Genomic DNA, 22,863 nt, shown 5'->3' with positions numbered 1-22,863 from the left:
AGTTGTAGTAGAGTTCAGAGTCCGGCAGCACCTCAGAAAGTGACCCCTGGAATTTTCCCTGTCGCCCAGCAACCTTAACCCCTAATTTTGAAGTAGCAGTTGGGACAGATACCTTTATAGGTTCAGTTTCTGTGCTGTGACATCAAGGTTTTTTGAGTGGAACCTGTTTCACCTGTCCCTGGAGAAAGAACGACACATAGTCAAGATAAGAGGAAACAGCAGATAGCTATTAGTCTCTCTTACAAGATTGCCAGCCGTTCAGGATGTGACAAAGTCTCGTTTCCCAGTCAGGTCCCTGAGAACCCTTGTGGATCTAAAATAAAAACTCCATGAACTTTTGCCCTAGTTTTGAGTTCTGTGCTTGCACAGCTGAAGCAGAGCATCCTGATCCTTGAATCAGTACTGCCAGCCTCAGATGTGTGCCTCCCATTCTTGCTCAGCCCTTGGAAACTTCTGGAGACAGCAGACACACTTCACCCACCCTGGATAAACCTTCACAGTTGGCACTCCTGCAGCTCACAGGGGTGTCTAGAGCACTTGGCTCATGTTTAGCTTCCTGAAGCACTATCTTGCCACGATAGATTTAATTTTGTTCTCTTCCCTCCTTTCTGCCTGCAGCTATTGACCTGATGTATGGCGGTATATACTGCTTCTTGTGTCAGGACTACATCTATGACAAGGACATAGAAATCATTGCCAAAGAGGAGCAGCGCAAGGCTTGGAAGTTGCAAGGTATGTTCACAGTGCTTCGAGAGAAGGTTAGGGGACCAAAAAATGGTCAAGGAAGCTGGCTTGGCCTGGGGAGGAGAGAAAAAAGCAAGTCCTACTTTTCCTGTGCCAGTCACACAGCTCACAGAAGTGATGAAACTAATGCAGGAACCATGTAGGTTTAGCTGACATGGGTTATTGGTCCTTAGGGGAGGATGGATGGCTCTTCCACCAAAATATCCCAGGCTGTGTCCTTCCTCTCCACAGAGGGTCTGTTAGACATTACAAGCCCTCCCTTTTTTTTAACCCATTCTCAACCCTGTCAGATTGGGATGTTGTATTGCTTCTTGCTGGACTAGTGTGGAAATTCCTTAAATATTGGGCCAGGTGTCTGGCTCTGTGGAGGAGCCATTGCCTAGCATATACATGGCCTCGGGCTTGAACCTCAGCATTACAAAAAAGGAAGAAACAAAAACTGTTGAAATGTGCCTGTCTAAGTTAGGGTTTCTATTGCTGTGAAGAGACACCATGACCTCGGCAGCTCTTATAAAGGACAACATTTAGTTGAGGTGGTGGCTTACAGTTGAGAGGTTCAGTCCATTATCATCATGGCAGGACATGGCATTGTACAGGCAGACGTGATACTTGGGAGAGGTAACTGAGAGTTATGCATTTTGCACAGGCAACAGGAAGTAGTCTCTCTGACTGGGCATGGCTCGAGCATATGAGACCCTAAAGCGCCTCCACAGTGACACACTTCCTCCAACAAGACCACACCTACTCTAACAAGGCCACACCTCCAATAGTGCCACTCCCTTTGGGGACCATTTTCTTTCAAGCCACCACAATGCTTGTGCCTAAATGATATGAGCTACTCTTATTTTTTTTTTTTTTTTTTTTTTTTTTTTTTTGACAGTCTGTGAGTGGTTAGATGCATCATGGAGACAATACCATTTAGAAATTTTCTTCTTAAGATTTTCATACATAGAGGAAAACCAGCTTGTCTCAGCATTCACAAAATGTGGGATATTCCAGGTAAGCAAAGCCCAGAAACTATGCAGAAGTACCCCCTCACAGCACAGTGTCACTCTTGTAACTTTTATTTCCTGAATTTACATTTTATCTAGTAAAAGGCCGTTTTGAAACTTTAAGCACTCAACAAAAGCATATGGTAACAATCGCTCCTTAAATGCAAATTATTATGTCTCTTCTTGGTAACGTTTAGTATAGTAAGATAATCCTTCAGGTTGTTACCTATATGGAAACTACCCAACCCAGTTCTCGAATGTTTCTGTGTGTAGAAGTTGGCATCTTCTATTAACCCATCATAAAAGAGAAGTCTTCCATTATAATAAGTGCTACACAAAGATCTGAGACAGGGTTTCTCTGTATAGCCCTGGCTGTCCTGGAACTTGTTTTTCTAGACTGGTTTCAACTCAGAGATCCGCCTGCCTCTGCCTCCCAAGTGCTGGGATTAAAGGTGTGTGCCGCCACCACCTGATTTTTATATGCACTGCAGCCTTAACAAAATCTCATAGTTAACAACTGTATACACAGTAATCCTGGAAAGAAACCCATAGTGATGAAAGGAGTTTTGCATTTTGTTTATGTGCAATTGTCAGTGTGCAATGGTGTGCATGCCCTCATGTCAACAGCAGGTCTTCTGTTGATCTCCAACCTGGAACTCAACATTTCAGAAAGATCATCTTATCAGTAAGGCCCTCAGATTGGACTGACTCTGCCCCGAAGCACTGGAGTTAGGGGCACATGCTATTGTGCCTGGGTTTTACATGGGTGCTAGGATCCTAGTTCGGGTTGTCGAGCTTACATAGCAAGCACTTTAGCCACGAAGCCATCTCCCCAACCCAGTGAAATGACTTACGATACATATGATTTAGAAGCATTTTAAATTTTATCTCTATAGTGTCCTTAACACGGGAGGCCGGTCACAGTGAGCCTGCACCTCTTTGAGATGTGAGAGTAGAACTTGATGAGACAGTGAGACAAAAGGAGCAATGGAGAGGCAGCCAGCCAGTGCTGCATTTGTGCAGATAGGCCTCTCCAGCAGCTCATTCCTTCATTACCAGTGGCATCAGGTCTGGCCAGGTACCCCAGTGCCCCTGTGGTTGTGACTCCTAAGGGGTACTGCCTGAGTAAGGCAAAACTCAAATCTGAGGGCACATTTGAGGACCTGGCTTAGCCCAGCCCTTACCAAATCAGTGTCTCCACCCAGCTCATCCAGACTGAATGATTCTGCCTGCAGACATCCCTGACCAATGATTTACTCTCAGCCCTGCAATATTCTGGAAAATGTGCTCTCTGAAGTAATTTCAAAAGTAACATACCAGTTCCTTGTAGGAGAGGCACCATTTTCTGATTGTGGGTGGAGAATGGAGTGTCTAGCTTCCCCAGGTGGCTTAGACTCCTGCACTCCTGGCAGGTGCTTTGTGGCTCTGGTAGCACCATAGTTTAATGTTTCTATCACACACTTAGTCACAGATACAGCATTGTTCTTTATTACTTCTGGGTTTACCTGATGTCTTAGTTAGGGTTTTGATTTCTGTGATGAAACATTATGACCAAAAAGCAAGTTGAGGAGGAAAGGATTTATTTGGCTTACACTTAGATATTGCTGTTCATCTTCAAAGGAGGTCAGCGCAGGAACTCAAACAGAGCAGGAACTTGGAGATAGGAGCTGATGCAGAGGCCATGGAAGGGTACTGCTTACTAGCTTGTTCCATATGGCTTGCTCAGCCTCCTTTCTTACAGAACGCAGGACCACCAGCCCAAAATGCCTCACAGCTGAATCTTACAGAGCCATTTTCTGAATAGAGGTTCCCTCCTTTGGAATAACTCTAGTTTGTGTGTCAAGTTGACATAAGACTATCAGCACACCATCCCCCCTCCCCCCAAGAGGCTCACAGTGGTTTGCATTAACAGTGCTGGGTCTGTGTCCCACTTGACCAGTGAGCACGGATCTCTCATGTGTCAGCACCATTGCTGTGTGCATGGGGGAGGAGAGCACAACCCTGACTTGGCTGGTTTTTTTTTTTGTTGTTTTGTTTTTGTCTTAGTTTGCTTTCTATTGCTGTGAATAAAACACTGACCAAAAACATCTTATCCTTTCGCGTCACAGTCCATCACTGAGGGAAGTCAGGGTAGAAACTAAAGCAGAGGCCATGGAGGAAAGCTGTATACTGCCTTGCTTCCCATCTCACTCAGCTATCTGTCTTACACACCCCAGACCACCTGCCCAAGGGTGGCACTCCCCACAGGCCAGTTTAATGGAAACAGTTCTTCAGCTGAGGCCCTCTTCTCCCAGATGATCCTAGCTGTGTTAGGTTGACAGAAAACTGAGCAGCACACAAATGAAGGCAGAAACAGGTGCTCTTAGGAGTCAGAGTTCTGTGTTTAGCAGGTTGTTTCTGTCCCCTCAAAACAATACATATCACCATTATGTGAGGATATATTATTTCTTTGTACAGGACACTTGAACTATTAGTTGATGTTCACATACCAGTTTGTGTTCATTCTGATGCAGTCTGGCCAAGTGATGTATTATTAAAGCTTCTTGAATTAGAAATTTTAAGTAGTGTAGGACAAGTCCCTCTGAGTGAGGTAAGAACAAAGTGTGCTCTGCATTATCTTTTGGATATCATTGTCATGGATTCTGGTCCTCTGCAGTATGTTCAGTAAGCAGATCACAAGTGCATTTTCAGCAGGCTCACAGTCCTAGCATTTCGGGGATGGGCAGGCTGATCTCTGCGTTTGAAGCCAGCCCAGTCTAAATGGCAAGTTCCAGGCCAGCCAGGGCAACACAGTGAGACCATAACGCAGACGACAAACTAGCAATACAAATAAAATGCCTTTTCTATTTCTTCAGCAGTTCTAAGGGTCAAACATGGACCACACGTATGGTAGGCAAATGCTCTACCAAGCTGCATCCCAGACTCAAAGTGCTTTTCCCTGTCAGTCACATTTTCAGGAAGATCCTTCATGACTTACCAGGTTGCCCCCGTTGGAGCTGATGCTGCCATCTCTGTACCCCAAGATCTAAGGCATTTGAGAAACATTAGTGTCTGGCAGTTTGATGGGTTACCTTCCTTGACTCAGTAACCATAGTGTGTTTATAGACACTCACGGAGGGAAGCTCCTGCAGTGATCTTGCACCTCTCACAGCACAGCAGGGCCTTAGAAGAAGGGTGCCTGTCTGCAATGCAGTCCAATGGGTGTCAAGTCGTCACAGCTTTTATTTCCAAGAGAACTTAGGTAACAGTGCCTGAGACTGTTTTCCATTTCCTCAGGTGTTGGAGAGAAGTTTTCAACTTGGGAACCAACCAAGCGGGAGCTGGAATTGCTGAAGCACAACCCGAAGAGGCGGAAGATCACTTCCAACTGTACCATAGGTGGGTGAGGGGGCATGCAGTGTTAGACAGATAGAAAGCCTTGCATTTCTTAGTGCAGGGTTCTGGCTGGGCCTTGACCAAATGGCCTTCCAGGATTGGGGCTGCTGTAGATGTGGGTTGCAGAGGGATGAGTGGAGATGATCCCTCCTAGTTCCTTGGCATCTGTATGTTTGAACAGACTAGAGCATGTTCTGGTCAGAGTTGCTCTTCATGGAGAGATGATATGCCAATAAGTGAGGATATTGGGTTTTCCATACAGGGTTTCTCTGTGTAGTCCTGGCTGTCCTGGAACTCACTCTGTAGACCAGGCTGGCCTCAAACTCAAAGGGATCTGCCTGCCTCTGCCTCCTGAGTGCTGGGGTTAAAAACATAGGCCAACACCACCCCAACTGATGACCACCTCTTCTAAAAAGGAAGAAGTATATAGTTTAGAGCTTGTTTAAAGAGTGTCTTGCCTCATTAGGCTCCATTCTGACCTGCCTGTTTTCATAGTGAATACATTTGGACATTACTGTGAGAACATAAAGGACAAAGTGGAGGGGGCAGTGGTGATGAGCGTCCTACAGTCCACACAGAAATTAGAGAACACTACACTTTCCTACTCTGCTCATGCTGCTTGAATGAGTTGAAGAAAGTGACTGGTCATGGAGATGTAAAGGAAGCTTCTGCTGGGATTTGGTGTCCTGAGTCTGAGCTTAGTGCACAGGTGACCCTGCTCTCGATGGCTCCCCATTCAGGTCTGCGTGGACTGATCAACCTGGGAAACACGTGCTTCATGAATTGCATCGTGCAGGCGCTGACCCACACACCGCTTCTGAGAGATTTCTTCCTGTCAGACAGGCACCGCTGTGAGATGCAGAGCCCCAGCTCCTGCCTGGTCTGTGAGATGTCCTCTCTCTTCCAGGAGGTGAGTGCAGGAACAGCTATACAACCGCTTTCTTTTCCCCTTTTTAAAGAGAAATGAAACAGTTGATGATAACCTTGCCTAATTATATTTCACTATGTGACTGTACTGTGGAAGACATGGCTTTTACAAAGAGATTGCTAGAGATGGGTCGTTGGTTTGGTTTTTGGAGGCACATTGTTCACCAAGGAGAGGAACCCCAAAGTGGGCAGAGTCAGCTTATGGATGGTATTCATCTATCTCTAGGAATCCTGGCAGTTTCATGTGTAAATTTTGTTGTCTGGGCACTGGAGAGTTGGCTCAGAGATTGAGCACTGGCTGCTCTTCCAGTAGACCCCAGTTCAGTTTCCAGAACCCACATGGCAGCTCACAACTATCTGTAACTCTAGTTCCAGGGGATCTGACACTCTCACACAGATATACATGCAGGTAAAATGCCAATACATGTAAAATAAAGTCAATAAATCATAAGGTTTTTTTTTTGTTTTGTTTTGTTTTTTAAATACTGTTGTCTGCCCCCTGCATTCAGGAAATTCTGCAGATTTGCATCAGCCCCTTTTCCTGCTTCCTTCTCAGCGGAAGTGGATAACCCTTCCCAGGTGTGCTTTGTCAAAGGCCTCTGCTCTACAGACTGGAGCACAGAGAGTCAGTGCTTGCTAAGGCTGTCCTTGATCTCACGATAGCTGCACTTGTGTTGTGCCTATCCATATGTACCCCCTAAGCAAAGCAAAACGTCCCATGGCTCAGGCATGGTCTCAGCAACTACTTACTGTCTTAGTGGCCTTAAACCAGGAATCAGAGCTAAAATAACTTCTTTTTCCATCGTAGAAATGGGGTGCCCTGCCCTGCACAGAAGCCGGCAGGCTGTCCTCATTTCTTTCAGTGATCTTCTATCAGTGTGCATCTAGGTATCTTCGCTCATGTGTTGTCAGGGCTGCCTTGGGCAGGATTGAGCAGAGGGCAGAGTTATACAGTGGCTTTGTAACTGAAATGATTCAGCTGGCCTTTCCAGAACAAGTTTTCCAATTCTTGTCCTAGTCCAGCCTGTTACTAACTCCTGCAGCTACTGGTGACTGAGGATACTTAGTAGGGAAAAGGGCCTAGCTAAAGAAACCCACCCTGACCCTGGAGCCCAGAACTAGGAAAAGACGGCTCAGATAAGGCCAATGAAAGAAACACAGTTTGGCTCAGTCAGATCAGAGCCATCTCTGTCCCTGGCCAACTGGTTTGTGAAACTAACCAATCACTGGTTGACTCTGCCCCCAAGACATCCTGTATAAACCACCTTGCCTGGTCAGTTGTGAACTGGTCATTTGTTGGGGGCTGTTCTCTCCACCCTGATAGAGGCAGCTACTCTCCTGGACTCCTCCTCCTCCTCCTCATATAAAGCTCTTTATCAAAAGAGTTTTGAGTGTGAAGATCTGCATTCACTGGCATACGGAAGATCCTTGCTAAGATGTCCCTTAGAGGACAAAGCAAGAAAGAACTGACTGAAAGAGCTCAAAGAGCTGAAAAAGTAACACTTTTATCCGGAGCCAGAGGAGATTACTACATTTCTGCAGTGTCTTAGGCCAGGGAAGCAGAGCTCTGCTTGGAAGTCCCCTTAAGTGGGGGCTGAGCAAAGCTCAGCTCTATTGGCTCTCCAGGAGAGGAGCAGGATTGCTAAATCCTGCGGGAAGACCATCCCCCATCACACCAGGTATAGCCTGACTCTCCCAAACAGTCAGGATACCCTTTCCTGTAGAACTGTTCTGGCAGCTCCAGACCTGACTTTCCCCCCAGCAGTGAGAAAAATTTCCCTTCCAGGGCAGAGCTGCCCTGAGCAGCTCCAGGTGTCTGGGATACCTCACCCTCCAGGGTTGAGCTATCTCTTTGCAGCTCCAACCATCAGAGCTGTCCTAAACAGCTCAAGGGTTGGTTATCTTACTCCCCAAGTAGTCAGGATACCTTTCCCCAGAGTTGCAAAACTCACATTTTGGTGCCAAAACCTGGGACCAAACCCACAGAGTTGCAACAGATTTACTTATGGTAGTGACAGACAGGTAAAATTGTCAGAGGTTACAAGCGAAAAGAAAACATGCTGAGAAGTGAGTGCTGGGGTTCACTGGTTTTAACTAGCTATTACTTTGTGAGTAATGCATCTCTCTTGGATTATTTTTAAACTCAGGCTTAGTAAGGTATATGCAATAAAACTAATTAGTATATAGATCTGTGAGATATAATTATAGATCTATAAATGCTTAACACCTCCACTTTCATACCTTCCTGAAGCAAAGCCCCTGCTCCTGGTGACATAGGTTTCTGCCCCCTGAATTCCTATTCCTGTGTACATGAGATGGATGGATGTTTGGCAGGTGTCCTCACACCTTAAATACCTTTCTGCCTCCTGCCATTACTTCCTGGGATTAAAGGCATGAGTTACCGTGCTTGGCTGTTTCCAGTGTGGCCTTGAACTCATAAAGATCCAGGCGGATCTCTGCCTCTGGAATGCTAGGATTAAAGGCGTGTGCTGCCACTGCCTAACCTCTATGTTTAATATTGTGGCTGTTCTGTTCTCTGACCCCAGATAAGTTTATGAGAGTGCACAATATTTTGGGGAACACAATATCACCTCAGGAGGTCACACACACACAAAAAAAAAATCTGAAAGCACAACAACCAAAACTTGAAGTCCAAAGTACCAATCTGAGGTGTTTTAGCAAGATTTGCCAGGGTTGTGTTGTATGACTTCACCACAGCCTTGGTAAGTGCTGCCTGAAACACCTCAGTGACAAGACTGTGGTGTGATTTTACTATGTATGCAAAGTCTTCTGCTTTTACAGAAACGTGATAGTGTTATTACAGAAAAACGAAGACATTGAGTATTTTCCTACCATCATTTCTCAGCATGTAAACATCTTCGTATAGCTTTAGATTGTGATGTTGAATGTTTGATTTTAAAAATTGCTATTTGAATTGCTGGCTTGAGTTTTGTTTTTGTTGTTATAAAAAGGCTTGGAATTAAAACAGAATTTCCCAGTTTCTGAAATGGCCTTAAATGTACTTATTGTCATTGTGAACTTGGATTTCCACCAAGTGGCTTCTCAGGCAAAGGCGTAACAAATGACACAATGGAAGAAGCCCTGGTCTGACGATGAACGTGGGAGGTGCACTCTGGTAAAAGGGATGGCAGGTGTTCTGTGAGGCAAACGTGTGGAATGGATCACTTGGTTTTGCTCTTCAGTGTGTGCATTTATCAGCAGAAATAAAGGGGCGGAAAGTGAGACTCAAATCCAGTGATTCCAAATAAAAATACAATTTGCAGGACTGGAGGGATGGTTCATCAGTTAAGAGCACTGGCTGCTCTTCCAGAGGTCCTGAGTTCAATTCCCAGCATCCATATGGTGACTCACAACTATCTGTAACTGTAGTCCCATGAGATCAGATACCCTCTTTCGGTGCACAAATGTACAAGCAGACAAAACACCCCTATACATAAAGTACAAAAATCTTTTTAAAAAATACAGTTTGTGAGAAGAAAAACAAGGAGGTTTGTTTGATCAAACTCCCACCCAGTCTGCAGCTGTGCATTCTTTGTATGATGAAGACTGACGGGTGTCCTAGTTGTCCCTTTTCCTTCTCTCTGAACAGTTTTACTCGGGGCACCGCTCCCCACACATTCCGTACAAGCTGCTGCACCTGGTGTGGACGCACGCCCGGCACCTGGCGGGTTATGAGCAGCAGGACGCACATGAATTCCTCATTGCAGCCCTGGACGTCCTCCACCGGCACTGCAAAGGTGGGCCTGCCACCATCTCCCTGCTGGGCTGGGGCAGGCGGGGAGTTTCCTTAAAAATGGAACAGAGCAAGGCTTGTGCTCACCCAGGCAACTGTAGGAGAACGCTTGACTTGTCTTATAGACGGTAGAGTCAGGTTCTGTTTCCACTAAGGAAAATCGCATGCTTGCTGCTAAGGAGTTCTCCACAGTTTGTTTTGTTAGTACCAATTGATTTGGATATTTTTGGAGGCAGGGTCTCACTGTGTAGCTCATACTGGCCTAAGGCACTGGTCCTCTTCTCTCAACCTCTTGAGTACTGGGATTACAGGTGTGAACCTCTGTACAGGAATAGTGATCCCAGGCCAGTGTGCTGGCACACATCTATAATCCCAACACTCAGGTGCCAGAGGCAAGCAGATCTCTGCAAGTTCAAGGCCAGCCAGAGCTATCTTACCCTGGCTCCAGAAAGAAAGAAAAGGATGACACACCCCACCTCCACCCTGCCACCAGATAGATCTCTTGTTGAAGTAAATGCCTTCACAGACCTCTTAGAGTTGGTACTTCTGGTATCTTCCTGCCTTTGCTGGGTGGATGTGGACTTGCTGACTGCTTTGTGCTGTCTTGGTGACGTCACTAATGGTAATCGCACCCTCTGTCCTCAGGTGATGACAATGGGAAGAAAGCCAACAACCCCAACCACTGCAATTGCATCATCGACCAGATCTTCACGGGTGGGCTCCAGTCTGATGTCACGTGCCAAGTCTGCCAGTAAGTGTTCCCATCAGCTGGACAGTCACCAGGGGTGTTTTCATCTGCCATGGTTGTGCCGTATCCTTTGCATTTCCCAGTCAGCAAGGGAAGGTCTTGTGTGGACTTCTAGCCTAAAGCTCAGCACCACCTTAGAGAAAGCCCCCTGAATTCTGTGGTGTTCAGAGTGGAGCACCTACACTAGCTTCAGGTGAAGGACAATTTTATTTAAATAGCTATGCCCTGGTCAATTGAGATAGAAAAGACACAAGGAATCAACAGATTACCTGAATCTGAAGGCTGGGAGCTCCTCCCTTGGGGAATGCGCTGGCGATTAGCAGGGTGTCCTCGGCAGCTTCGTACATATGTCTCTACTTTCTTTATAGTCTTTAGGACTATAAGAAGCAGAACAAATAGCCCCTTCAGATGGCAGATCATTGAATCCCATGGTCTAATATGAATCGGGCCCTTTCCCATCTGCTGACATAAAGCCACAGTTCTCCCCAGGGATAGCCATTGCTTGGTGCTTTCACCTTCAGAGGCAGAGAAGTCCCCCACCCACCCTGCTGTGCCTGGTGCTAGCTCCACTGGCTCACCCCTGGGTTTGCACACCCTGGCCACCATCCCCCAGTGCCCACCTGTACTCTGAACAGGGTTCAGGACCAGGGTACAGGAACCCAGGGGTGCTCCTATGGTTTTCCAAGAGCAGTTCTCCTTTGAGGCCGTATCTTTAAGCAATGTAGAATTCCTCTCTCTCTGGCCTTATAACTACTACATTCTGTTAGCAAGAGGTAGCCTTGAATTCCAGTTCAAACCTGAACCCAATTTCCTATTCTGAGTGTCCTCTTTAATATTGTAATGGAAGCCTCTTGGCAGGAGTCAGCCTTGTTAAATGCAGCGGTCCTTGTTTGTAGGGCTGCCAAGTTTGGCCTCTGCACTCTGTAGATGGAAGTATCTCAGGGTCTTTGCCCATGCAGGGCACCTAGTTTCTGAGCAGTGTTGCTGCACTTCCTAAGTGTTGTGAGCTGGGTACCAGCACACAGAGCTCTGCCTGTAGCTCAGGACTTTATACTCTGCCAGATCCCCCAAATAAAGTCATTACTGTGAATACATACTTCTCTTCTGTCCTGAGGTGTCTGGTAGACAGGTGGGCAGAGCACGCAGCATGTTTGGCCTATCTCTAGGGGCTGCCTCAGGCCACAGTACACACCAGTCCTCATGTGCTCTCATGTGTTTTCATCTTTTCCTGCAGCGGGGTCTCCACCACCATAGATCCCTTCTGGGACATCAGTTTAGACCTGCCCGGTTCCTCCACCCCGTTCTGGCCCTTGAGCCCCGGGAGTGAGGGCAGTGTGGTTAATGGGGAGAGCCATGCATCAGGCACCACCACTCTCACAGACTGCCTGCGAAGGTGAGACATCTCTTGCGGTGTTGGTTCAGAATGCCACTTCTTCCTTCCATTTTACTACATGATTCAATCTTTAAAAATTAACAGAAAAAAAAAGAAGAAAAAAATCACCAAAAAACAAGAGAAAGAGAGAGAGAGAAACAAAATTAGCAGATCTTTGAAGATTATCCTGCTGCTATAAGGTGACATGGTGCTCCCTGGTATCTTCACCCATCCCCATCATGAGACCCCACAGCACAGAGGGGTGGATGTGTATGTCACAGCAGGTTGCTGAAGCTGGTGTAGGCAGGAGCATCATAGTTTGTCCCTGTCATCCACCACCCTGTCAGGTCCTCACCTCAGCAGTTCAGTTCTGGCTTCCTCTAGATTCTCAGGGAGGTTTGAGAGAATCTCACAGCATGTCACCTGTGGGGTGGCCCTTCTACTTGTCTCGGTCTCCCGCAGCCCTGAGAGCTGTGTGTGGGGTAGATCGTGCCATTCCGCTGCTGACTGGTGGCCCATAGTGATGACGCCATTTGTTTATTGAGCCCTTTGTGCACTGTGGGTCTTCTGGACTGCTGCTGTCACCATTTGTAGCTTTGTGTGGCTGAATGCACCACTGTTAGGAGACAGGTTGAATTATATATGACATGTATAATGGAAAATTACCACCATTTCCCCAGACCTTCCACTAAAATATGTATGTAGGTAGGAGATGGATGGATGGATGGATGGATGGATGGATGGATGGATAGAAAAGAAAGAATAAGCTTCAGAGAAGCAGGGGAAGATACAGTTCTTCGTGTTGTGAAACACACCTTTAACTGTTGACATGTACTTTGGGTGGTAAAATAACCTGTTCCCTTTTCTCCCTTGTCCTTACCTTTCCACTTTGTTGTTGTTAAATAAAAACATGTTTGTTTGTTTGTTTGCTTGCTTGTTTTTAGTAAAAACACGGGTTTGGTTTTTTTAATGCCTTGTAGATTTACCAGACCAGAGCACTTAGGAAGCAGCGCCAAGATCAAGTGTAGCGGTTGCCATAGCTACCAAGAGTCCACAAAGCAGCTCACCATGAAGAAGCTGCCCATTGTGGCCTGCTTCCATCTCAAAGTGAGTTTCCCAGAAAACCAGCCACAGGGGCAGCCCAGCATTAGCCTGGAGCCCAGCCTCAAGCTCACCAGCTCAGGTTAGAGCCCCTCAGAGTGCACCAGTCCCAAGAGGCAGGAAGTAGAGCTGCCTCCTGCGCTTCCGTCTCTAGCTGACAGAGTGCACCTCCTTGTGAAGATAGCAAGGAGCTGCTGTAGGAGGTAGGATTGGATTTTACTACTGCCGTCTCTGAATGTAGGCCAGAGGAGACATCACATGTCCTGCTCTATCATACCCACCTTACTGCATGGAGACAGGGTTTCTCACTGAACCTGGAGTTAGGTTTGAGATTGGCAAGCCCAGTGGCTCTCCTGTCTGTGCTGAGGCTACAGGTGCGTGTGTTCACTACTGGCATTTTATGTAGGTGTGGGGATTTGAACTCAGGTTCAAGCTCGTTACTGCTGAGCCATCTTCAGCTCCTCTTTTAACTTTGTTTCACTTCAAAATAAAGACCCAGGCTAGGGGGTGTGAGTCAGTGGGAGAGAGAGCTCTTGCCTAAATGCACAAGGTTCTGAGTTCCACCCCAGAACCCATAGAAACCAGAAGAGGGTGTTGGATCCTCTAGGACTGGAGTTACAGACTGCTATGAGCTGCCTTGTGGTTGCTGGAAATCAAACTGAGGTCTTCTGGTAGAGCAGCCAGTACTGGTATTTGAGTCTTAAAGGTTACGTATGATCTGTGTTTCCTATTCTTTATTTTATACCTTTTAAAATGTAAAAGATCAGTCTGAGCTTGGTAGTACACAACTGTAATCCCAGTGTTCAGGAGGGTGAGTTAGGAGGCTCCTGAATTCTGTGTCTGCCTGAGCAGAACTGTTGGAGGAAAATCAGCGAGTAAAGTAGAAGCTCTTCAAGGACCTTCTGCCGGGGCCTCCAGGCTGGGTAGCCCAACTGTTGCTTAGTCTGCTCATGTGTTCCCCCCCTCCCTTCATCTCTGCAGCGATTTGAACACTCAGCCAAACTTCGGCGGAAGATCACCACATATGTGTCGTTTCCCCTGGAGCTGGACATGACGCCCTTTATGGCCTCCAGGTACAGAGGTTTGGTGCCCCTGTGTGTGTTCAGGTGGGGAGGCAAGTTGTCTTGTAGGTGATCGATTGCCCAGTGCCAGTTTTAAACAAGCTGTATTACAGCTGTATAGACCTCATGTCCCCAACCTCAGTACTTACCTGGTCTCACCTTGGGTGCCTGTCTGTGCTGTGACTCCTTCATTGATTATTTATCAGCTTTCAAACTTGGCAACTCATCAAGATAAAGTCACAGGCAGACTGTGTAACATTTTTGGTTGATGGAGACAGATTTTGAAATACAGATAAATAGGATTGTATTGCAACAGTAGATTCTCTTCCTTGAGGTCAAATCCTGTGTACTATAGACCACATAAGATTTAACACTTAAAAAACTACAGTGCTTGCTAATGTGTTTGCTGTCTGTGGCCAGCATTATAAATGTGGTAGCTTAAAACAATGGGAGTTCCGCCGGGCGGTGGTGGCGCACGACTTTAATCCCAGCACTTGGGAGGCAGAGGCAGGCGGATCTCTGTGAGTTCGAGGCCAGCCTGGGCTACCAAGTGAGTTCCAGGAAAGGCGCGAAGCTATACAGAGAAACCCTGTCTCGAAAAACCAAAAAAAAAAAAAAAAAAAATGGGAGTTTATTCTCACAGTAATAGAAACCAAAAACATGAAACTTGGTGAGAAGGATCCTGACGGTTCCCTGGTCTCATTGAGCTCCTGGAGGTTCTGGGTCCTCTTCTGTCTGTCAGTCACTGCCCTGAACCCAAGGCCCTTCCTGAGTCTGTGACTCATCTGTTGGCCCCTGCTTTCTAGATACTGGTGGTTAGGGATAGAGCCTGTCTAAAAGGCCTCATTTCAGTTTCCCTCATCCTGTCTGCACAGGTTTTCTAAATGGCTCACATTCGCAGTTTTGAGGGTCAAGATACAGACAGTGCATTTTCAGAAGCCACTCCTCAGCCCACTGTACTGTCTTGAGCAGCTTCCTATTATTAGTCTTGGTGCCCTTCCTTGTGGCTGTGTTCCTGGGTCCACAGGTCACTGACTAAAATAATATCAGAGACCATGAGAATGTTCTTTAGAAAATGAAGTATTAACATGTCCAGGGATGGGGTGACATTGTTGCTCATACTAAGGCCTCACAGGTCTTGCTTTCTTCTGCTAACTTTGCCTGTAAGTAAATAAACCAAATTAGTTTGAAACCTGGCATTTCCTGCACAGCCCCTCCTCCCATTCTACCCGACCTGCTGCTAGTGAGACACTTCATGGTGTCCTTGTGCTCTTTAAGAATGTTGTATGGGACTAACTTACAGCCTTTGGAAGGAGTTCTTTATTTGGTGTGTTACAAGCAAAACTTCACAAAGCCAGTATCAGAAGCCCCTGAAGCAGAAAGTGGCTTCAGGATCTCCTTGTGGGAGGGGGTGCCGCCACAGAAGCATTAGGCCAGGGATCTCCAGCCCTTTATGTGAGGCAGTCTGCCTAGGAAAACTGGCCTAAATGAAGTGTACTGCTTGGCATCAGTACATGCTGTCATTGGAGCCTGTCTCTCTGGTAAGTTAGTAATTCAGTTTTATTCCTGCCTTACAGCAAAGAGAGCAGGATGAATGGGCAGTACCAGCAGCCCCTGGACAGTCTCAACAATGACAACAAGTATGTGGGGTTACAGGGCCTGGGGGCCGGGTGCGTGGGCATTCTCAGACAGCTGACCTGTCCTTCCCTCCTTCCAGTCTCTCTGAACAGTCTGCCTCCTGGTGGCAACCCCACTCTAGAAACCTGGTGTGAGGATCTACCTAGGAGAGGAGCTCGACCTCATGAGCTTGCTCCTTCGGTACCATTCCTCCTGTTGTTGATAGCACAGGCGGATGGCACAAGTAAAGCAGTTACTGCCACTGGGGATCGTCACTGCCGCCACCTCTTCTGTGCAGTGCAGTTCCAGGAATTATCTTTGCTGGGCCAGAGCTGAGTGGTGCAGACCTGGCTCTCCCAACTCTGCAGCTAGAAAGCTCTGCTTTAGGCCTATTCAGATGCTCTCTCCTTCCACACCAGGTATTCCCTGTTTGCTGTTGTTAACCATCAAGGGACCTTGGAAAGTGGCCACTACACCAGCTTCATACGGCAGCACAAAGACCAGTGGTTCAAGTGTGATGATGCCATCATCACCAAGGCCAGCATCAAGGATGTGTTGGACAGCGAAGGGTATGTGTAGGGGTGGGGTTAGAGGATCTGTGATGGTGCTTGTCCATCTCTCCTGTCTGACCAGAGCCACGGGCTAGGCTGCATCTGCCACAAGGGATATTCACCTGAATTTAGTCTGTTGCTGAAGGGACAGTGGCTCCTCGGATCAGATGTCACCTTTAGGTCGTGATTACAGGGTAGGAGTGTTGCTGAACACAGTTGCTGTCTGCGCCTCCTCTAGATCAAAGAACATTGCAGTTAGCATTTGTCCTCCCCATGCTGGGCTCATCTGCTGTGGTTCTGGATCAGCTTCTGCTGCTTTTGTTACTCGTGTGTCGTCCACCCTGAGCCTCCTCGGGTCCTTAGAATTCCCAGCCCCAGGGTCAAGACAGACCGCCTGCCACAGATGTAGATGGTGGATGTGAGGCTCTGGGCTCTGGGAGCCCCCTGGGGAGAGCTCATGGAGAAAGAGTGTGCTGCTTACTGGACAGGGTTGGGGTTGAAGGAGACATGGAGAAGTCATGGCTACGGGAGGTCACCGAGTCCAGTTGGGTGATGGGAGGCCGGAAGTGTCCCTTTCCTGAAGACTTAAGGTGCTACAGTATCATACCATCAAAAGTCAGACTTGTGGATCAGTCTTGACTGGCATAGTGATTTTGGAAGTTAGGACTAACCCCAGTTTTCCCTTTACTTCCTCAGGTACCTACTCTTCTACCACAAACAGTTCCTGGAATACGAGTAGCCTCCTGCCCCGCTGGACAGGAAAAACAAAGAGAACAAGTTGGCAAGTTTTCCGACATGACCCCTGGTCTCCCCACATCAGAACACCGTGGTATCCCTCCTGTGCAGACGTGCCTCGCACATGGCCCCTCCACACTAGGGGATGTCAGGGTGGGCACAAGCTATAAGATTGAGTGGAGCGCGCCCTTGGTGGACAGGAGCTGAGGGGCCACCTCTTCTCAACCTTGTGGGATGCTGAGGGTGGATGTCCTCAGAGCAGACCAGCCTCTGCCTAGTGCTTCACCCTGTCATCCCGCACGGGTTTACAGAGCACCTGCATCATTGAAAATGAGCCTGTTAACGCTGTAGAGTGGGCAGAGTTGATGCCGGAGGGCAGAGTGCTTGGCCTGCAGCAGCCTTCTGTGTTCTGTGGCATTAAGGGCAGGAAGTGTGCCTGTTCTTTCTAAGGTTGTAAAATAGCCCTGGGCCCAGGTTGAGGCCACCCACAGGCTAGAAACATCTGTCCTACAGATAACTTAGCATCAACTGCATGTGGAAACATCAGCCCAGAGATTCCCTTTGTTTTCTAGAAATAGGCATCTTTTCTCTACCCCTTGCTCTTTTTCCACAGTAGTGAATTCCATAAATGTGATAGTAGTAAAGTGAATGATTACCGAGTTTATATGGAAATCTAGGTGATCTCTTTCCTCTGAGAGCAGAATGTCTTGCTTTTTGATCAGTGCCGTTGGCTTGCCCTGTGCTCTGCTTTCTCACACGGCTGGTGGCCAGGCAGTTGATCTTTGCAGTAGATGGAATATGCCTTGGTGGCTCCGTTGACCCAATCTTCCCATGTCCCTTCCTGTCTTTGGTCCTTTTGCCTGCCCAGGTGGTTTGGTGGCTGTGTGCGGTTTGCAGCTGAGTGGTCCAGGTTGGAGACTGCATTGCACTGTGTCCTCCGCTTGCCTCTGCTCTGTGTTTGCTATAGTTTCAGTTACAGCCAGAATAAAAAGGCTTGGTGACCAGTTCTGCTAACAGGGTCAGTCATGAAGTTTCTTGTAAGATATTTTGCATGTGTCTTTGGACAAGGCTTAGGTTGTCTATTTCTAAGAAATTAAAGTCTAGGGTCCCAGTGTTTTCTCTTTACACCACTGCCTTTTCAGTGGTGCTTGCCCAGGAGCCTAGGGCACATTACCCCAGGAGTTTCAGGACCGGCAAGTATTTCCTAAGCCAGGCTCTGAGCTGTAGCTCTACAGCAGGTATCTGCATCATTTTCGCATAGCAAGTACAGCTGTATTCTGATTGTCCTTGATTTACACACCCTAAATTTGAATTACATAGTTATCATGTAGGCAGAATTTTTTTTTAACTAATTGAAGATAAGAAGACTTTTCTTCACTGACAGACTATGAAAAAGCAGGGCAGATTCCAGCCCGGCTCCTTAGCCATTGGCATGGGATGGGGTGGTTGTGGCAGAGCTAAGTGGTGCTGTTCTAAGTGGTGGTGTGAAATCACCTTCAGAAGCCAAGGACAGCTAACCCTCCTGTACAGTGTGCTCACTTGCCATGTTCTCTGCTGTTGTGTTCTTGTTTCTGCAGTTAGAGTAGAGAACAGACTTGAAGCATGTTTTAGAAGAAGCCCTCTTTGAGAAATGTGGGTGAGCCCAGGTTCTCAGGCATGGACCCATGTTTGTGGACTCAGCTGTAGAGATGCCCTCGGGGAATCATATTCTTCTGTTTGTGAATACCCATAGGAAAGAGTTCTCTGCAGTTGGCCTAGAGGAACCAGAGCCCAAAACTACTCCTGAAGGTCTGTCTCCTTGACACTCTGGTGGATGGGGCATCCAGAAACAGGGGAAATGAGCAGGTGTGCTGGCCAGGCCTGCTTCCTCTGTCCCTACAGCACATGGCCCATCTCTCCCTGAATTTGGGGCACTGAGGAGGACAGCACCTGTTTTCTGTCAGCCTGACTTTAACCTTTTCTATCCAAATGCATTCCTCTTCTTTACCATGGACGTAACATTCTAAGCACTTCACTCTGCCCGCAGCAAGGAGGCCAACCAACTCTGACTGCCACACATCTGTCTGGCCCTACCTCTGTCCTGGGACCTTCAGCATGATGTCTCAAATAGACAGGCATGTGTGGATGACTGAGGGGTAGCAGATTTGAGCAGTGGGCTTGGGAAGGCTTTTCAGTTCTGCCTTTGGATAGCAAGGCAGGAAAAGGATTTCCCACCCAAGGACCATCCAGTGTAGGTGCTCAGATGGGCATGAAGTGTGTCTCACCACAGGGCTGTATTGCCCAGCCCCAGTCTAGAGCAGTGAGCAGACCTCTTCCCATATACCACTGGTACCAGCCTCAATGGAGGCCAGACCAGCCCTCTTCAGATGTCTTCAGTGCAGGAGGTAGAATGGGATCTGCAGTTCCTCTCTTCATCCCAGGAGCCCCCTCAAGCTGGGCACTGGCCTGAGCGCCCTACACCATGTGAACCTGAGTGCTGTTGTGTTTGGCTTGGTATGTATGCTTTTTCTTGTGTAAAATTATTGTTCTTTTTGACAAGTGGCTTGTTTCATTTATTATAGCTTTGAAATCCTTTTGTGATGGGAAAAAATTCAATGATTGTACTGTTGTTAGAAGTTTTATTACCAAGACATTTATGTCACTTTCTCCCCTGTCATTTTGAGGGGCTTGACTGTCTCCCTGGTGGCTTTGAGTCTTTCCTATATCCTAATAAAGCTGCATTCTATTCTGAAACTGACTGCTGACCCTGTTGCTAACACAGGCAGCCACAGGGTGGGTAGTAGGAGACAAGGTGGTAGAGAGGGTCGGCCATGGGTTGTCTGTGGGTGGAGATGGAACTTACTATGCAGATCTGGTCTGCATAGTAAGTTCCAGGTAAGCCAGGGTTACACAGCAAGACCCTGGCTCACTACACAAAAACAAACACTGCTATCTTCTATGGGCAGCAGGATCAGTGAGGTGGGAACATTCCTCTGGGCCAGCCCGTGGCTGCATACACAAGCAGAGATACATAGTGGATGCTGATACCTCTTCCCCCACTCCCAGCCTCAGCTGATCAGAGCTCACCTAGTTGGATCAGACCCTTGTCTCAGAAGCCAGTGAGATCTGAAATTGGTCCTTGACCTCACTGTGTGACAGTCATTAGATTAAATGGGACAACTGCTAGGTACCATAGGCGGAAACTTTCCACTCTCAGAGTCTAAGACTTTCAGATTAACACTCAGAAGTGGTGTGGTTAAAGCTGAGAGGTAGGACAAGTGCATTAGTGTGCCTAACAATGTAGGCTCAGTCTTTGGCACTGTCCGCCAAAAGAGGGGCGCTGGAGAGGTGGCTCAGCAGTTAAGAGCACTGGCTGCTCTTCCAGAGGACCTGGGTTCAATTCCAGCATCCATGTGGTAGCTCACAACTGTCTGTGACTCCAATTCTAGGGCTTCTGACACCCTCACACAGACATACATGCAGGCAAAACACCATGAACATAAAATATATTTGTAAAGCCCATTTACAGGGCGGATACAAAGGGATGGGGAGATGAATGAGATTGAGATGTGTGGTGTGAAAGCCACAAAAATATAATTTTTTAAAGCCCATTTAAACAAAACACTCAGATTTTCTGGGACAAGAAAAATAAGAACAAATCTGAGTTCATTTCTAAGCATAATATTGAGCAGGTTTCATAATCCCTCAGTCCAGTGTTGCACTGGCTTGTGAGGCACCAGCATTACATAATGGTTTCTAGTTCTAATATGAAGCCTGCCTCAGACATCCCATCACTTCCATTTATCAGTTCTCCCCAAAGTCCACCTAGCAGGTGAGGTGATGGGAGCAGAAGCCATTGCCACTGTCCTCTGCCAGGCTGGTGCAGAGTTGGCAGCGTGGAGGTGAGTGAAAGTGCAGCTTCTAGCACAGAGCACTGTTTGACTGACTGGAATCCCAATACATCCAATCTTGAGAACTCCAGTCACAGATTCCACCACACAAAACAGTGGGAGGGGTGGGGCTGATGCCACTCATTCCCAGCAGCGTCTCATGGTGGAGACCCATCTGGAAACAGATTTTCCTTCCTTAGGCATCCGTCACAGTGTTAATGTGGAAAAGACGCCACCTGCTTGAGCAGCTCCCATCTTCTGGATGGACCAGAGCTCATATCTTGAGACTGTCTGAGATAGTGGATGACTGCTACCTTAGGGCTGAGTGCTCAGAATACATGGAGTCCCAGGCAGTGGGCAGACTGCACCCAGCTTCTTGGGCTCTGGAGCAGGATGCTCTGCAGGTTCATGAAGCACAGAGCTGGGACTGCACACCCTGGCTTGGCCCAGCCCTGGGTGAAGGGTGTCCCCAGAAAGGAGGCTTTCATTCACTAAAGGCAGTTTCTGGGAGACTCCGCTCTTAGCTTAAACAGGCAATCCCCCTGCAACAAGGGAACATGTTTTTAGTCCCTGAATTCCAGGTCCTTGAGTTAGTCCAGGCATAAAAGATCATGAAACAGGAAGGTGTGGGGGTCCATTTTAACTATATTAAGCCTGAAGCACCAGCCTAGACCAGTCTACAGGAAGGGCCCTGCTCCCTCCTCTGAGTTCACATGTTCCCCTGCCAACCAGGAAACAAGCTGCTTTTTCCACCCACCTGAATGAAATGTTAAGTCACTGCTTTACCATGTTCCTTGTGCAATAAATGTGAAGGCCAATGTTGATTAAAGCCCCACATAATGCCCTCTCCAGCTTTGTCTCCCACAGAAAGCAGTTGATGACAGGAAAGCATTTATCAGGAGACCAGACTGCAGCCAGGACTCCAGTGGCCCTGGCAGTGTGTCCTGTGTTAGCTAGCAACGGTCCTATGTGACTTACAGTCCCTCATCTGTAAAATAAGGCAGGTGCTGGGATGGCTAGAAAGTGTCATCTCCAAAGCCTGCTTCTGATGGAAGTGCAGTAAGCCATGGGCAGATTCGATGGTCTGAAGCCAGGAAAGTGTCAGTGCATCTCGCTTGCTATAATTCTCTGTCTGTGGGAAACTTAAAAGGAATACAGGTTTACTTCCTCATGGTTCCGGAGGCTAGAAAGTCCAAGGGCCTGGTTCTATGTGGGTCAGCTGAGTGGGAACTGCAGACAGGGTGCACAGACCCATTCGCAGCTGGCAGTGGTACCACTAACAGGGCTGCCATAAGAAAAGATGTCCCAGAGCCCCAAGGCAGCATGGAACTGTGGAGACATATCTCTTCTGATCCCTCCTAGAACGCCACCAGGATTCAGTCACTAGGCTCTACTCTGGCATCACATAAATGACACCACTTCCAGAAGGTCCCTCTGCACACCAGTCAGACCTCATTTCCATCCCCATAATGCCTCTCTGGTCACTAAAGCCTTGTGGGGAGGGTGCAGCCTCATCCAAACACACCTCAGCACAAAGGGAACTCACACCCACCACAGGTTCTCCATATACCACCCGTTACATGCTGGGCACAGAGACCAGAGAGGCCCTCAGCCACTGTGGCAGAAAATGCATGAAGCTCACCAGACTCCAGGAGCTGCTGAGTAAAAGGCAGCAAAGCTGGTTGGCCTGAGGGTACAGGCCGAGAGCCACGGGGGTTGGGTGGAGGGGAAAGGATGTATCCTCTGCTGTGGCTGAGTGGCATGAAAGGGCTACTGCTGTTGAGGGAGAGGGGTTGAGGTGTTAGTGAGAATGTCTGTCCTGGGTCTGAGAGTATCTGGACTGCCTAAGCCTGAGAGAGCAGCAAGGCAGTAGATGCTCCCCATCTCATTCCAAAGACAACAGTCACCTGAAACTTAGGGAGAGCCAGAAACAGATGACCCTCCATGTGGCAGAGCCCCAGGAGAAAAGCGTGAAGCTGAGGTAGAACAGGAACACGCTGGACTCCGCTGCTGTCAA

The 22,863-nt window shown here is 47.7% G+C and overlaps 1 protein-coding gene across 1 annotated transcript in view; it reads left to right on the top strand.

Moving 5' to 3' along the window:
* The window catches only part of Usp22 (ubiquitin specific peptidase 22), a 28,694-nt gene extending 8,983 nt beyond the window's left edge, over window positions 1-19,711 (top strand). Inside the window, exons 3-13 of the mRNA XM_028857475.2 lie at window positions 619-732; window positions 5,013-5,114; window positions 5,852-6,021; window positions 9,649-9,796; window positions 10,438-10,543; window positions 11,775-11,933; window positions 12,893-13,019; window positions 13,995-14,086; window positions 15,652-15,714; window positions 16,111-16,260; window positions 16,939-19,711. Coding sequence (XP_028713308.1) covers window positions 619-732; window positions 5,013-5,114; window positions 5,852-6,021; window positions 9,649-9,796; window positions 10,438-10,543; window positions 11,775-11,933; window positions 12,893-13,019; window positions 13,995-14,086; window positions 15,652-15,714; window positions 16,111-16,260; window positions 16,939-16,981 — 1,274 coding nt within the window. The 3' untranslated portion in view covers window positions 16,982-19,711. The remainder of the gene's footprint in view (window positions 1-618; window positions 733-5,012; window positions 5,115-5,851; window positions 6,022-9,648; window positions 9,797-10,437; window positions 10,544-11,774; window positions 11,934-12,892; window positions 13,020-13,994; window positions 14,087-15,651; window positions 15,715-16,110; window positions 16,261-16,938) is intronic.
* Window positions 19,712-22,863: the final 3,152 nt, after the last annotated feature.

This window comes from Peromyscus leucopus, chromosome 8b (assembly GCF_004664715.2).
Source record: "Peromyscus leucopus breed LL Stock chromosome 8b, UCI_PerLeu_2.1, whole genome shotgun sequence".
Classification (NCBI taxonomy): Eukaryota; Metazoa; Chordata; class Mammalia; order Rodentia; family Cricetidae; genus Peromyscus; species Peromyscus leucopus.
The sequence above is the reverse complement of the archived record's forward strand: the minus strand, read 5'-3'. Positions and strand labels throughout refer to the sequence as shown.